The sequence below is a fragment of the Zonotrichia leucophrys genome, chromosome 8, assembly GCF_028769735.1.
Source record: "Zonotrichia leucophrys gambelii isolate GWCS_2022_RI chromosome 8, RI_Zleu_2.0, whole genome shotgun sequence".
Taxonomy (NCBI): Eukaryota; Metazoa; Chordata; class Aves; order Passeriformes; family Passerellidae; genus Zonotrichia; species Zonotrichia leucophrys.
The window spans coordinates 6,703,029-6,719,528 of NC_088178.1; the positions used below are offsets into that span (position 1 = coordinate 6,703,029).

The 16,500-nt window shown below is 43.6% G+C and overlaps 1 protein-coding gene across 1 annotated transcript in view; it reads right to left on the minus strand.

The window, feature by feature from the left end:
- HMCN1 (hemicentin 1) overlaps window positions 1-16,500 on the minus strand; it is a 170,751-nt gene that overhangs the window by 79,327 nt on the left and 74,924 nt on the right. Inside the window, exons 24-38 of the mRNA XM_064720409.1 lie at window positions 15,531-15,803; window positions 14,572-14,667; window positions 14,008-14,202; window positions 12,885-13,015; window positions 12,116-12,263; window positions 11,532-11,658; window positions 10,375-10,529; window positions 8,157-8,435; window positions 7,076-7,357; window positions 6,056-6,164; window positions 5,324-5,493; window positions 4,869-5,023; window positions 4,023-4,146; window positions 2,617-2,718; window positions 643-795 (exon numbers count right to left, since the gene is read on the minus strand). Coding sequence (XP_064576479.1) covers window positions 643-795; window positions 2,617-2,718; window positions 4,023-4,146; window positions 4,869-5,023; window positions 5,324-5,493; window positions 6,056-6,164; window positions 7,076-7,357; window positions 8,157-8,435; window positions 10,375-10,529; window positions 11,532-11,658; window positions 12,116-12,263; window positions 12,885-13,015; window positions 14,008-14,202; window positions 14,572-14,667; window positions 15,531-15,803 — 2,499 coding nt within the window. The remainder of the gene's footprint in view (window positions 1-642; window positions 796-2,616; window positions 2,719-4,022; window positions 4,147-4,868; window positions 5,024-5,323; window positions 5,494-6,055; window positions 6,165-7,075; window positions 7,358-8,156; window positions 8,436-10,374; window positions 10,530-11,531; window positions 11,659-12,115; window positions 12,264-12,884; window positions 13,016-14,007; window positions 14,203-14,571; window positions 14,668-15,530; window positions 15,804-16,500) is intronic.

Sequence of the window (16,500 nt, forward strand, 5' to 3'; positions counted from 1 at the left end):
AGAGCATGGAGTGCCAGGACAAGGAGGAATGACTTCCCTTTGCTAGAGGACAGGGTTAGATTAGATATTGGGAACGAAATCTTGGCTGTGAGGGTGGAGAGGGCCCTGGAATGGAATTCCCAGAGAAGCTGTGGCTGCCCCTGGATCCCTGGAAGTGTCTCAGGCCAGGTTGGACAGGACTTGGAGCAACCTGGGCTAGTGGAAGGTGTCTCTGCCTATGGCAGGAGGTAGCACTGGATGGGCTGTAAGGTCCCTTCCAACCAGAACCACCCTGAGATTCTGTAATCACATGATGAAAGACACCAAGTCTGTTAAGCAGACTGGAAAAGGAGGAAAGCAAAGGTGGAGTCTGCATGTATTCTTCCTAAGTGTCACAATACAGGGCAAGAGGAAATAGCCTTGAGTTGTGTTGGAGGTAGGGAGGTTAATTTAGATATTAGCACAAGTTTCTTCATGGATAGGGTAGGCAGCAACTGGCAAAGCTGCCCAGGGCAGTGGTGGGATTTAAAAGCTGCATGGATGGAGCACTTGGGGACATGGATCAGCGGTGGCCTTGGCACACCGGGCAATGCTCAGTGCTCACTGGGACTCAATGCTCTCAGAAGGGTTCCCCAAGCCCCAGTTCCGTGGTTGTGCACTCACCATGCACCTGGAGGCTGTAGAGCAGCTCGGCCGTGCCCGCGGCGTTGGCAGCCAGGCACCTGTAGAGGCCGGAGTCGGCCACCTGCGCGCCCTCGATGCGCAGCACCTGTCCCCTGTCACCCAGCGCGCGCCCGTCCTTGGACCACGACACGGCTGCGGAGGAGAACGGGGACAAATCACTGACAGCCCCGACAGATATGGCACCACAGAACTGTCACACTGGCCACCTCAGCTTTCACACACACGCCAACGTTTAACAGTCAATGGCAGCTTTAGTTGTGATTAAGAATAACAAAATGGAACAGAAAATCAGGAAATAGGAAGATTTCCTGACTATTAACAGCAAATCTGACACCATCATCCACATCCCCCATATATTTACAGAAAAAAGTTCTGAAACTGAGACATTACAACATAAAGTAAATTATAGGAAATTTACTTATCCTATACCAAGGGAAAGAGCAGCTGTTTAAAACCACACAAAAATAAAAGGTGTCCCTGCCCATGGCAGGAGGATGGAAGCAGATGAGCTTTCACGTTCTTTCCAACCCAAATCATCCAGGGATACTATAATATCCCTAGATATTATAGAGATATATAATATGAGATAGATAGAAGATCTATCCAGGGATTCTATAACATGTATCAATTTTTTTTACCTTTTACCTTAAATTGTTACTACATTAAACTGAACTACCTGGGACAAAGAATCAAAACATAAGCAACCAAATCAAAGGGCAACTGGCAGATCAAAAAACTGAACATAAAGAGCAGAAAACTTGGTGTTACTACAGAAGAAAATGTTATAGGAAGTTGACAACCAAGAAAATCTGCAGGTTTTGCATCTCAGCCAAAAGATGGCACCATGCATCAGGAGAAAGGGTCATTCTTTGCTGGCCAGAGGCTTTGCTGGCACCACTTCACTACTCACATCAAATTACTGCTCATGGAAGGATTATCTCTAATACACATGGGGGTTTTGTGGAAAGACTCACACCCACCAAGTGCTCTGTCCTGATTGATAGAAAAGACTTGCACAAAGCTTTTCTCTTTTCCAGTGGGCTGCTGTGCTCTGACTTTCCTGACTCATGTTATATCTTGACAATAAGATGTACCATTGCATCACACTAGGGGAGACCAAACTATTCTTATTGCATAAATTATCTGAAATCCATTGTTTTAGTTGTTGATAACTAAAATAATTGAACATTTGGATGATAAAGGAAAAAAAAATTAAAAGGAGCATAAAATAGACATAAAATTCTTCTGCTTTTATAACATTTTACTTCCTCAATATTTTAACTTTTTTAATGTAAGTATAAATTATTCTACAAAATAATACTTTGCTGTGAATAATTTTTAAAAAGGCAGAAAAGGAGAAGCTGGATGCACATCTGAAATGTAATAACACCTTTCATCTGAAAACGTTGCTATAATCAGCATGAGAGTAATTTGCTATATTAGATATAAACTCTTACTAACAATTCCCCCTGTTTTGCCTTACAATAATTAATACAGCAAATTGCACTCATAATAATATATCTTTTTATATCTTGTTAGGTAACAAAACCCACACATTAAAGAAATCCTAGACATGAGCACACGTGACAGGCACACTCAATCCATAAAGTATTTCAGGTCTGCCTTACACTAACAAATACTGAATTGACAGGAGATAAAAGTGGATGTGTTTAAAGCTCATTCAGTAGAAATCAAATAGTGTTCTTGCCTGTGGACAGGGCATCACAAGTGAATAGATTATCCTTGTGATGTGTTTTCACTCATTTATCAGTGGGGATCACTGAATTCCTCAATCCTTCATCAATGTCAGCCATACATTGACATTTCCCATCACACAGTTTCTAGCTGGTTTAAAATCACACAATTAGCTCCACATTCAGCATATCCATTACTTTCAAAGATACATGAAGGCGAAACCCTTGATGAGATGTTCCCCAAGGTGCACATGGATACCTGGCAGAGGGTTCCCAGTTGCTCTGCATTCAAGATGGATTGGATTATTCACCACCACTGTTTCATTTAATATTTTTCCTGCATCTTCCAGACTGGGTGGTTCTGGGAAGAGACAAAAGCAGCAGGTTTCCATTAATTCAGCCACCCAGCTAGCAGAGCATATGATCACAAAGTCATCTACCCTTGGAGAAACTTTGGGCAGTGAGTTGCACAAGCTTCAGCTGCTGGGTGACCAAGGAATTTCTCCAGAAATTCCATCTCTGAAAGAGGAATACTCTCTAATTATATCATCTCATTAATGGTAAGAGGAATAAAGCATTATTTCTGCTAGTTTTCATTTTTTTTCCAGGAAAAATGGAACTTAAAGATTTGCAAGTAATGGGTACACAACACAGAACAGCAATTCTTTCTTGTGGCAAGCTCCTCCCACTTCAGCTGGTGATACTAAACTGAGTAGCGTAGACAGCTTTTACCTTCCTGAAGTTCCAAAATCTGAAAAATGACAGAAATGCCAGATAGTAAAGAGTTTGAACATAAAGACTGACAGCAAAGGAGCGCTTTATGAGCATGGGACTGACACTGAAGTTGGTTGTGATGCAATTATCACAGTCTGAATGTGGCTCCTCTTTCTAAGTCCCACCCACAGAGACTCTGCAACCTCTCCTCTTTCAGTTTAACACCTTCCAGTTACTGGCTAGGTTTGGCAATAAAAGTCAACGAAGCCATACCCTGTGAAAATATTGCCACAGCCTATTCCTGCACCTCCTGAGGATTCCCACTCCTCCTTTGAGCACTGGGTCACATCAGCAATGCACAACACTTCGTGACCACTTCTAAGCCAATTACATGTAAATCATGGTGAAAGTATTTATTAAATTCCCATGAAAACGACAGCTTCTTAAGTTTCCATGATTCTTTTTCTATTGTTTTTAGCTGCAAAAGAAAATTCCTCTTAAACAGGGTGAAAAATCCCTGCACAAGAAAATATTCCTTTCTCAGAAAAGTTATTCCTGTAACAATTTCCCATTTCCCAGGGTCACGGGGGAATATCAATATCCACAAAAACCTTGGATGAAATTAGTAATAACAGCGGTGGTGTATCACAAATTGATTCAGAAACACAGAGTGCCCTTCTGAGGGGTGGGTTAGTAGAAATATGTTTGACTTTTTGGGATACCTCTGAGCAGCAGAGGTACCGGTAAAGACATTCATTCATCTCTGTGTCCTTTGGTATTACAGGAGAGAGGTCAGACTCCACAAAAGCCAGTTTTTGCCCTCACTCCTTACTAATGGAGTGGGACAGAGAAAGAGAACGGAGAGGTGGACGTGCAGAGGCAGGAGAAAAGCCAGAGCAAAGTGAGCCCAGGTGCAAGAGCCGCGTGGACAGCCCGGTTTGGGCGCGTTACCGTGCACGTGGAGCCAGGTGTGCTGCTGGGCCTCCCCCGCAGCATTGGTGGCCACGCAGGTGTAGCGGGCGGCATCTCCGGGCAGGGCCTTGCCAAGCTGCAGGACACGGCCCGAGGCCTCCAGCTGTTCCCAAACACAGAGAGGAGCCGTGAGACACCACTGCCCCCAGCACAGCCACTCGCGGTGGGCAGACATGGCCGGGCTCATCCCCTCCCAACCCCGGCTCATGGAACAAGGACTGCTGGGTCAGAGATTTCAGTGTCCCTGGGACAGCAGCATCAGGAGCTGTACAGGTGTAAGGAGACCTGGCTGGCAAGGGGCAGGCAGGCAAAGGAGACTGCAGGCAAGGTACCAAAAACTGCTCCAGCCATGGGAAATCAAAGCCACTGCAAGCACTCACCCCCGGAACATGCAAGCACCGAGGAGGGCTCTTCGTGGAAAGGCAGCATCTCACCAGGAAAAGGGAATTACAGGTAGCTGGCTGCAGCAATCACAGAACAACTTAGCTAATCCCACCTCACAGGGATGAGTGGCTAAGAGGCATCTCACAATCAGCAACAAGCATTTGACCTTGAAAGGCTAAGTACAACTGGAAGGAGACAGATTCTGAATTTCCAGTCATGGACTCTCCTGATATGAGGTGATTAGTGAGATTCAGTTGACTGAACACTGCTATTACCTGAGATACCACCCTAATCAGGCAGAAAGTCCCTGACTCTGCAGGATGGCTCTTGAGCACTTTTGTATTACAGTGTGAGAGAAGCGAAAGGAAAAGAAGCACTAATGTGTATAACTTACAGCAATTATCTTCCATGGTTTGGATCCCATAAAAGAATCATGCTTACTCTGATATTTCCCCTGGCTGTGTTTACTGGCTGTCCATCTTTTAACCAGGTTATGGAAGGGCTGGGGATGCCACTGGCTATGCACTGCAGTGTCACAGGCTTGTGGAGCACAACTGCTCTCTCGGAAGGCCCAGCTGATTTAATGGTTGGAGGAACTGCAAAAAGCACCAGAAAAAAAAAACATTGCCTCATTTAAAAATGTACATTTATATATATAGAAGCAGTATCCCAGAGCTAAGTGCAGCTTTTCTTCTACTTCCAGATCCAGTGGAAGGTGTCCCTGCCATGGCTGGTGTCCAACTCAAACCATTCTATGATCCTATTTCATCTAATCTCCTCTCCAGTTTTACAACCTGCTAATGCAAATAAACATTTATAAAAAGTTTGAGCACCTTCTTGCCAGCAATTTGAAACAAAAGCAGCCTGCTGCTTCCTGCCCACCTTGAGTAACCTACCGTGAACTGTAACATCAAATTCCTTTTCACGTTCTCCTGCCTTGTTTGCAGCCACACATTTATAGCGGCCGCTGTCTGACACTTGAGCTTGAGAGATGACAAGTTTCTGTCCATTTAATAAGACCTTGTGTCCAGCCTCCTCGCCAAGTGGCTGACCATCCTTGAACCACCTACCAAAAAGAAAGTTCCATTTCAGCTGTCATTGAAAGTAAGATCACAACAATCTTAAAATATGCACAATTCTATTAAACAGAATGCCTCAGTAACTCTGTTTGCATTTCTAGGGAAGTCTGGAAGTGTCAGGTTGTATTCCCCTTGTCTGAGTGCCATAAATTAAAGGGTTTATCAGAAGGGAGTATTGGGGAATGGCCACTAAAAACAGTGCCAGAAAGGTGACAGCAGATACTATCAGAGGCAGAGAGGAATTCTCAAAGCAAAAGCAATTATGGGTGGCAGTACAAAGGGGACATTAAGTTGCATTAGCAAAGGACTTAAAGTTTTTTCTGGTCTTGTTTTCTATCCTCATCTCCAGGACATGGATACTGGCACAACAAACCACACTACTCTAAAATGAAATCCTGATGTTGCCAAGTGATGGTGCTATCAATGGAGCCAGGAGTTTGTCCTCTACTCATTAACCATCACTGATTAACACTGAGGTGGCTCATTAAGCTCATCTAACCAATCAGCAGGTTTATTTATATTTTGCTACTGTCATACCAGGGCCCTTACGTGATAGTTGGTGAGGGTGTCCCCCTTGCTGAACAATCCAGCTCCAAAGGGCTATGTAGAATCACAATGTAGCCCAAGAGCTCATCCCCACCTTCCACAAATGGTGGCACTGTAAGAGAGAAAAATCCACCAAGAGAAACATTTACACATCAGAAATATCAAACAAGTCTCTCTCAAATAGCACTGTTAAACACACACTGATTCATTATGAATCACTGTTCCTTTCTGAAGGGAAACATCTGCCCAGTGACATTTTGTGGCTTCAAATCACTGCTCTCACCTTTTTACTGTTTTTTGTTTGGTTGTGTTTTCCAGATTCTGTCAGAAGAACCTTGTGAAAGGATGGGGTAGGGGTGCTTTTGGCACCCTTCGTCAGCAAAACAAAGACGCAGACACCCTGTCTCATCCTATCTGGGATGGAAGCACTGGCACACAGCTCCTCCACTATCAAGACCAGTGACATTTACCTGCAGAAGGAATGCTCTACATCTGCATTCAGTATTATGTTCAAGTGAGCAAAACCTAAAAATCAGCTCTTTGCAGTTCTCTTCCATGTCAGGTGAAGACCTCAAGACATTCAGAAGGGACTACTGAGATACAGACTGTGTAATGGATTCAAGGGATACAGAAGAAAAAGTTTTTTTTTTTCAGTATAAGGTTCAAAGCTTGAACAACAGAAATTCAGAGAAAAAGTCCTCTCCCAGAGGCAACTACTAAATGATATTTCTAATGGATTTCTGTGATTTTCTTCTCTGAAGACAAGTAAGAAGAATTTTACAGGTTGATGAGAATATTTACCTACCACATGCACAAAAGTCCTTCAAGAACTAACCTGAAAGTACAAGTCTTCAACTGTCCTGTAGCCCTGGAGAGAAAATTTGTGCAGTGCTAGTTCAGCTAGATAGAGAGCATGACTAACTCATCTTAAGATATTAATACCAACAGAAATAAAACCATAGGCTTTATGGAACTTTTCCACTTTAGCTTTATGGGAACCTGATAAACCTGCAGCTCACACACCTAAGATTTCAACGTCATACTTGATTTCTTGTTCTCCAGCTATGCTTGTGGCCACACACCAGTACTGGCCCTGGTCAGCCTCAGCGGCGTTCAGGATCTCCAGCTGCTTCCCCCCAGCCAGGACACGGAGCTTCTCACTTGCTTTCACAGGAACTCCATCTTTTAACCAGGTCAGGAGAGGGGGAGGGTTGCCAGCAGCCTTACACTCCAACGTCAGGGAATTCCCAGCAACCACCTGCCTGCTCTGGGCTGTGTCAGCATCACCCTCAATTACTGGAGGAACTGCAGAAAGGAAGAAATATATTGCAAGCCATTAATTCTGTAGCCAGAAAATGTATTAAGAGAAAATGGTTTTGTTCCACCCACTCTGGCTCCATCTGCCATCACGTCACGCACAATTTCATGTGAAAATTTGCTGCTGGGGCAAGGCAAAGTGGAGAAGTCAGATGATGTAGCTCAAAACTGACCAGCTGTATAAAACAGAGGATATGCAGTACTTTGAGAGGGAAGAACTAGACAAGAAGGACTTAAAGGAGTATAGTAAACATCCCATCCAGAATGGTTCTTTCAACTACGTATTGCTTAGCATGCAGATGTGAGATAGAGAATGGAAATGCATAGAAGAGAAATAGTTGAGTAGAGGAAAGCATGGTACCAAGGCCAGTGAAGGGAGAGCAGGGTTAGATGGGATATTGGGAAGGAATTGTTCCCTGTGAGGGTGAGGAGGCCCTGGCACAGGGTGCCCAGAGAAGCTGTGGCTGTGCCTGGATCCCTGGAAGCATCCAAGGCCAAGGTGAATGGGGCTTGGAGCAAATCTGGGACAGTGGAAGGTGTCCCTACCCATGGCAGGGGTGGGACTGGATGGGTTTAAGGTCCCTTTCAATCCACACCATTTTATGATTCCATGAAGTCAAAAGCTGTCAGAGAGTCCCATAAAGCAGAAGGTCTAAATCTCCCTCTACACAGCCCTGCCAACAGAGGCCAGAATTTAATCACAGGCACTGCCAGGCAGCAGAGGCTGGAGATCTCTTCCACAGCCGTTGTGCAGGAGCAGTAAGGCAGTCCAGGAGCTGTCCCTCACCGTAGACATCCACGTGGAAGAGCTTCTCTGCAGCCCCTGCAGTGCTGCTGGCGCGACACGAGTACTGGGCAGAGTCTGACACCTGCGCCCGCGGGATCTGCAGGAACTGCCCTCTGTCCACGTACAGAGCCTGTGGGCTGGAAATCACACGCTGCCCATCCTTGTACCAGGTGATGGTGGGCACAGGGATTCCCTTGGTTTCACATTCCAGATTTATCAGGTTGTTGAGGAGCACAGATACCTCTGTGGTAATGTTTCCTCCCTTAATACTGGGGGGGACTAATTCAAAAGACAAAAACAACAACATTAAAGCCTTAGAGTACAAACTGTGTGCAGATTTAAACAAAACATTAGAATGCTGTAAGAATAAAATATCTTCATCAGCCTTCCAACGCTTCCTGCTGTCTTTGTTTGGTTCTTTGCCCAGCAGAGCTCATCTATCATCTGTACAGTCCTTCAAGGCACACAGGGTAGAAAGCATGAAGAGAACACAAAAAAAAAGGCCACCAGGCTCCAATATGAGGCAGGTTAGGACAGCTGGGTCTCCATGCCTCCTGCAATGCACTTGGGTAGCCCTCTTCCCCATCTACAAAGAAAGAGCAATCCTTGGATGCCTTGGGAGGTGCATCCTCCCAGCAAGGATCCTGCTATTGAAAATACCAAACACACCCAAGAGCCTCCACAACGTCAGTGGGAACTGTTCCATGCTCTAAACTTTTGAGGGTGAAGTCAGTTACTTTGAGACTAAGTATGAGTTTAATAGTCTTGCTTTATATTCCTATTTTTGAAGCTTTTTGGCCCATAGTCATTTCCCTTGCTCTCTAGGCAGCAGGACTTGGATTTTTCTAGCAAACAAGCTCTTGTGTAAATCAGCCAATATAAAGAGTCCGTAAATCTCTATAGAAGCAATAAAAACACAGTGCAATTGGCAACGACTAAATTTATGGCTGCTGAAAGGACCAGACACATCTGGCAGACACATTGACTCCTCTGCTGCCAAACATGCTCAGTACATCCACAGATTCCTCTGACTTCCACAGTGGTCATTGAGAACACCACTGCAGAAATGCTAAGTGTCTGTAAATGGATGGATCCCCACCTGAGACAGGTCCTGCAATTACCAAAACATAATGAAATATTTACTAATTTAACATGTTTTGTATCAAAAACCCCAAATCCACTGAATATGCGGAAACTCATCCAGTTCAAAGGCAACTGCACTTCTCTATCAGAGACGAGGAATGGTTTTAATATGGTGTTTTGGGAAAATATCAAAGCCAAAAGCAGGGCTAAACAGCTAAAACAAAGTAAGAACTAGCAAGAATTAGCACTGAGGTTCCTCACTTACTCTGTGGGCTTCTGTTTGTCTAGCCAGAACTAATGAGAAATACAAAAGTAAAGACAAGTTCCATTCTTCTGTCACAAATTCATCTTTCCTGAAGAACCTGAAATAAATCTACTCATCTGCAAGGATTTTATCTGTGGGGAAGTGGGGGAAGCTGTTTTATTCCTCTAATCTCAGCTCAGCCATAATCCCCTGCAAGTCCTTCCAGCATTCTCTTTGTTCCTGATAGAAAAGGGTCTCACCAAGACTGGTGTGCAGCCACATTCCTGTGCCTATGGGTGCTCTGTGCTTCACAAATGTCCCAGATGAGGGAAATAATGCACATTAAGTTCACAGAATCACACACAACGCTGAGGAACAAATCCATAGCAAGGGAGGACTCGAGAGCTAACAGACTCAAATCTCTACCATTCATACTCCAGGTACAAGAATTTCTGAGTCCCATGAAGTACAGGGTGTTTCCTGGCACCAGTTTAAGATAAATAAGACCAAATGTGTATTAAAATCAAAATCTTAATAATTTTCTCCTCTCTAAGACAGATCAAAACAATGAAGACAATGTGATAATAAAAATTCAGTTGAAACTAACAGCAGAACATGCTTCAAGATTTTTTGCTTTCACTAATTAGAAAAAAAAAGCATATAAGCAACATTTCAAGGTGTTTTTCCAAGCATGCAAAGACTACATGCATACTTAACTTCATACATAAAAACACTTTAAAAGGTCGTTTTGAGAACACATGATTATTAAATTAAATTTACACACAATTTTTGTGAGACTTAATTTGCATTTACCTGAGTATCTCCATTCAAAAAGAAACCTTAAGAGTAGAACAAGAGGATCTTCTGGGATCAGGCATTCCATAAACTTACCATGGACAACGAGCCTGACCTCCTTCACTTGTTTGCCAGCAGTGTTGGTGGCACTGCACTGGTAGCGACCCTTGTCAACCCTGCGAGCACTCTTGATCTGGAGAACTTGGTCCCTGTCCAGGAGCTCAACGTTGGGATCACCCAAAAACAAAGGTCTGAAACAGAGACCATTTTGCCTCACATAATTCTGCCCTCACCCCTTCAGCACTGATTTAAACTGACAATAAGAAGAGGTCCTTTGGTTGCAATAATTGTGCTATTCCAGAGTGTCATTTAGCATTAAATTAATAGCTTCAACCACAAGAACCAACATGCAGTGACAAGCGATTATGATTAACTCTACTCCTAACTTCTAAAAGAAACCAAACCACAAAAAGTACTTTTCTTAGACCTCCAGGATGCCAGCTCCAGAGCCAGAATTGCACACCTGACCTCAGCTCCTTTTCCTAATTTATTCAGTCATGCCAGGCCTTTGCTGATAATAAAATGTCAACTACTACACAGGAACAACATATCCTCCATAGCAAAGGATAAGGAATTGTCACAGCAGAGTATCTGTGAGTCCTGAGCAATGCCTATACTGAACCACATTGTTAAACACCAAAAAAACCCAGCCCAGCTGGGTTTTAAGCTAATGTTTAAGAATTCTTCTGCTGTGCTTTTCTGGAAGATGAGATGAAGAATTGAAAGTATGCAGGCTATAAATGTTTTCATACATATATCTGTACATATAGCCTTTCAAGCTTTTAATGTATATATGCAGAACTGCACAAGGCACTAGCCAGCAAAACATCTAAGTTCTATCTACCACTGAAAAAAACATCTCTGCTAAACAACTGCATTTTAACTAATAATGTGTGAAAAATAATCCAGGTAGAATAACCCACAGAAAAAACTCAAAGAAATGGTTCTGTTTATCTTGCTTCAACCAACATCTCTCTCCAAAAACCCAAAATCTGCTCTGCAAGTGCCAATAATGGGTGAGTTCAGAAAGGAAAGCAGGATGTTTAATTTTGATTAAAGAATTTACCACCTCACACCATCCCAAATTCTGTTATGCTAAGTTAACATGAAGTAGTTAAACATTGCACCTCCTTCCTCTCTGCTCTAGGGGAGGAAGAGCCTGGTACAAACCACAAAAGCTGCCATATACTCACTTGCCATCCTTGAACCAGTGAATGTCAGGAACAGGGAAGCCTTTGGCTCTGCATTCCAGACGGATTTCCTGGTTGAGGATGACTGCCACTTCACCAGGGCTCTCGGCACCTATAATGCTCGGTGGAACTTTAAAAAGACAAACATTAAGGAAGGACTGGTATTTAGCCAGGGAACCTGTGCCCTGTGACTGAAGGGAATTGCAGCTGGATCCCTTGAAACACCTTCAGTGTTCACTGCAGAGGGAATTCTGCAGATCACAACAGCGTGTCCATTGTGACAAGCACTTCCACACCTGCACTGGTGAACTGTACCAGGGAACACCGCTACATCACACTGCACATCCCAAATACAAAACAAAGCACCAAAGCCCAGAAATCAAAAGCAATATTTTGTCTGTGTTGCTTCAAGAATGGCAAAGTTTAAGCACTCAGTGCGTCAGCAGCCAATAATTCATGGGCAGTGAGTAGAAGAATCTATTTATAATGAGTTAAAATTTATTGGCTTCTTAAATATCAACTGTTTTTCCAATCACCAACTAAAACCCAAACCAAACAAAACCCAGCCCCAAAGCCATGGAACTAACCAAGTATATGGAGGTTAAACAGCTTCTCAGAACTTCCTGCTACGTTTATGGCTTTGCATGAATACTGTCCTGCGTCCTCAGTAGTGGCTTTCAGGAGCTTCAGTATCTTCCCATTGTGCAAAATCTGGAGAGCACTGCTTTCCACAACCTTAGAGGAACCCGAGACATTAGCCTTATGTGATCCAAGCTACAGCAGCCAAGTATCACAGCTGGATTTTTATAAGAAAATGGTAGTTTTAGTGGAAGGATAATCTGTTTCCCCTTTCAGTTTCAGCACTAATCTCCTGCCCTGCTGCAATGTATTCAATATGGTTTATAGCTCAGCCTAGGACAGGGAGGGGAAAACTCCAAACAGCAGCAATGGGTAGTCCCAGGACTGCATAAAGGGACCTCTCCTCATCTAAAGCTACAACTTATCAGCTACAAGTGGAAACAGTGTACTCAAGGATAATCCTGAGGGATTCAATTCACCTCCAAAAGTTTTTATTTCTCCAGCTACAGAATGAAAAAAATGGCAATATTGGTCCCCTCTGCATGGATTAGAATCTACAATACTAGGGGATTGCCAAGGTCAATTCCTAAGGGAATATCGAAAATAAAGAGTTTACATTTGACTTACAGAATTAATGGATGAGTCGTATTTAGCTGCCTTTTTGTGGGGGTGTTCTTAGAGCACCTAAATTTACATAAAGGCATTTACCTGTATTTATTCTGAATGAATTCTCATACCAAGCCCTCCAAAGTCCACAGTTAGATTAATCCAACATACCTGGATATCATCCTTATACCAGGAGATGACTGGAGAGGGGTTACCAGTTACTTCACAGAAGAGACTTACAGCGTGATGAACAACCACAGATGTATTTGCCACCTTATCTTGATCTCTAATTTCAGGAGGAACTGCAAGAAAGCTCAACATTATGACTTAAGTCTTCCTATTACAGTGCTTTCTCCTTTCTTCCTTTCCGTCCCAGTCAAGGACTACTACAAATCAAAATTTCTCTAACCCTCCTCATTCTCTTCCCAACATTTCTATTCGTCTTTAGGCTCTGGACATATCTTCCTGCATCCTTTCTTCTCTTTGCCAAAAACAGTCTTCTCTTGCTCAATAACAGACTCCCAGGGAAATTCACTCAAATATATGCACCATCAACGTTTTAAGAGAATAATCTTAAAATTAATCTTTACTTCAATTTTGAAATCTAGTATTATTTGTTTGCATATGAAGGAAGCCTATTCCAGAGTCATCCTTCCTCTTCACTGGTCCAGTCATGCCCAAGAACCCCACCTATCATTTGTCCCACTATGAATGCAGAGAGAATGGCCTTAAATTGTGGATTAGAAAGTTCCAACCCCACTGAGGAGATGGAATTCCTGCCCTTCTTAAAACAAGGATATAACCCTTCTCAGGCTCTAGAACTTACTGTCATGGGAAGCGAACAAGTCTGGAATAAAAGTAGTTTGTAGGGTTTCTATTTACTAACTAGGATTCTGGAAGAGGAAGAATATCAGCAAATAGAAAATCTCCTAGTCTGTGTTCACTCTGATAACTCTTCTCTCATTTGAAATGCAGATCTAGCCCTCAATCTGTAACTTCTATGGCACAAAGCTTCATTTGGTATTCACATTAAAATTTTCAAGTAAAACTGGAGTTTCTATCAAATAAGATCCTTGAGCAAAACAAGTATGGCTTGAGCATAAAGCCACAGAGAACAGAAAAAAACAAGGGAAAAGAAAAACTATAGAGAGTATAAAAAACTCAGAAAAATAGGAAGTACTCAGATGTTATAATTTAACACAACAAGGGCAGATTTGGGCCATGAAATTTGCAAGAAGAAAACAGAAGATCCTTTCCCCAAGGCAGCTCCCTATGGGCTGTATGTATTATTTACCATGGACTTTCAGGCTGTATCTCCTCTGTGTGCTCCCTGCCTCGTTGGCTGCCACGCAGACATAGTCCCCACTGTCTGAGGGTGCGAGGGCAGCTATGACCAGGAGGGTCCCATCCTCCAGCACCGAGAGCCCCGGCTCGGCCCCGCTCAGCTCCCGCCCGTTCCGCAGCCACTTGATGGCAGGCTTGGGAGTACCTGCAAGGAGAAGGGGAAACGGCCACAAATGCTTCCCTCAGCTCAGAACAAGATTGATTCAAACAACTCCTGCTGCTTGCTGGAAGGACAACACACGGGGAGGCCAGGAGCTTCCAAGAGGAAGCTCCAGCTGTTACAGGATGATTTTAACATTAAAAATCTTCATCCTAAACACTGTAAAATCCTTGTTGGCTAGCAATGACTTTCCACAGGACTTCCACACACAGTGGTGATTTAAATCACTGTTAGTTTGAATTTTTCCATATAAAGCATACATGGAAAATACTGTGTGGATTGGACATTTTTACAGCAGCGTTGTAATGTGCAATGGTCAGCAGATAAAGATTATTTTGTCACCAAGACACTCACCTTTTGCAGGGCATGGGAATGCAATGTGCTGGTTGGCCACTCTTTCTTGGAAAGGGCTGTTGAATGGAGGGTCCAGGTCCTCAATAGTGGGAGGCTCTGAAAGAAAATCAGACCCAAAAACCTGCTTGATCTCTGCTCCAAACAGAAAAATACAGTTTGACAATACATAACACTAAGTCTCTCTCATTCGCATGAGGTCACATTCCAATAACCCTCTTTACATTGACTGGAATGGGCACTGCACAAGTAGTTTCCATTTCAGTAGGAATATTTAGGAAGTAAGCAGGACAAAAAGAGTTCAAACTTGACAGAAAATAGTTCTCTTTAAATCTTGCTAAATTTATTTTGAAGGCAATGTTTCTGCATTATCTCAAAAATATTATTTTAACTGTTTTTTCCCCACACCGCATATTTTAGTACTACTGCCATCCTTTGTTCTCAAGTCTCATTTTAAACTCCTGTGCTGACTGAGACCATATGAAGCATATTCTTTATAATTGAATAAAGTTACTGAGAGCTCTTTGTTGCCTGTAGGAAGCGTTTCTCAGCATCTCTGATCCAAAGGGATCAGAACGTCGCCTTTAGACTTTTGCAAAGAGGAAACAATTCCTGCTTAGTTTAAGTCAGTCATGCTCCATTGACATCTGTCAGCCCTCAGGTAAGGAGCTGCACTACGCATTTAAATTGGCACATTGACCACTTACCCTTTTACCATTTCAACATAATTTTTTAATTTAAATATAGAGAGAGTGTGTGCACACTTCTTTTTTTTTATTTCTGCAACCTCTCCAAAGACTAGTTGCTCACTCTAACTCTCCTCAATTACCATCAGAACATAACATCTAAACCAGATGTGGCTTTTGCATCACGTAACAGTGGGTGAGAGAAAGCCCTGTCCGGCAAGGCCCCAACCCCACACGAGTCTGGGCTAGGGCAGGAGCGTGGCCCCAAAGGAGTACCTTGCACTTGTACTGTGACCTCTGCCATGTCACTGCCAGCACTGTTGGCGGCCACACAGGTGTAGATGCCAGCATCAGGGAGCTGGACACTGCTGATGGCCAGAGCTCCATCTGGGCTCTGCAGGAACTTCCCCCCGTCTGTGGGCACAGCACTTGTGCCTCTCAACCAAGAGACCGAGGGGGCAGGGATGCCCTGGGCACGGCAGGGAAGCTCCACTCGCTGCCCCGCCTGCACTTTCAGAACTCGAGGCCCACGCTGGATCCTTGGAGGAACTGGGGAAGACAAGTTTAGTCCACAGAAATGTTAAAGAAACAATGTACAGGATCATTCTTCAGGCTGGGACAGCTGGGAGTGTTCAGCCAGGTGAAGAGAAGGTTCCAGGGAGACCATAGAGCACCTCCCAGTGCCTAAGGAGGCTCCAGGAGAGCCAGAGGTGGACTGGGGACAAGGGATGGAGGGACAGGACAAGGAGGAACTCTAATTTTAAAATAAGAGAGGGGAGATTCAGACCAGTTATAAGAAATAATTTTTTTATGGTGAGGATAGTGAGGCATTTGCATAGGGTGCCCAGAGAAGCTGTGGCTGCCCCTGGATCCCTGGAAGGGTCCAAGGCCAGGCTGGACAGGGCTTGGGGCACCCTGGGATAGTGGGAGGTGTCCCTGCTCATGGCAGGAGTGACACTGGATGTCCTTTTAAAAGTCTCTTTCAACTCAAATCATTTTATGATCCTATGAAATTCTTTCCTATTTTTATCATTTTACAAAATGTTCCTTATTTACTGAAATCAAATGCCCTCAGGTGACTACAAGAGCAGCCCTGCATGTTGTCTGCACAGAACAGGACGGGAGACACCCTGGTGCTGAATTTATTTGAACAAACCACACTGCACAACTCCCATGCGCATTGCCATATTCTGAGCACACTGGAAGAGCTGTGGGTACTGGCTCTTCATAACACAAAACAATTCAA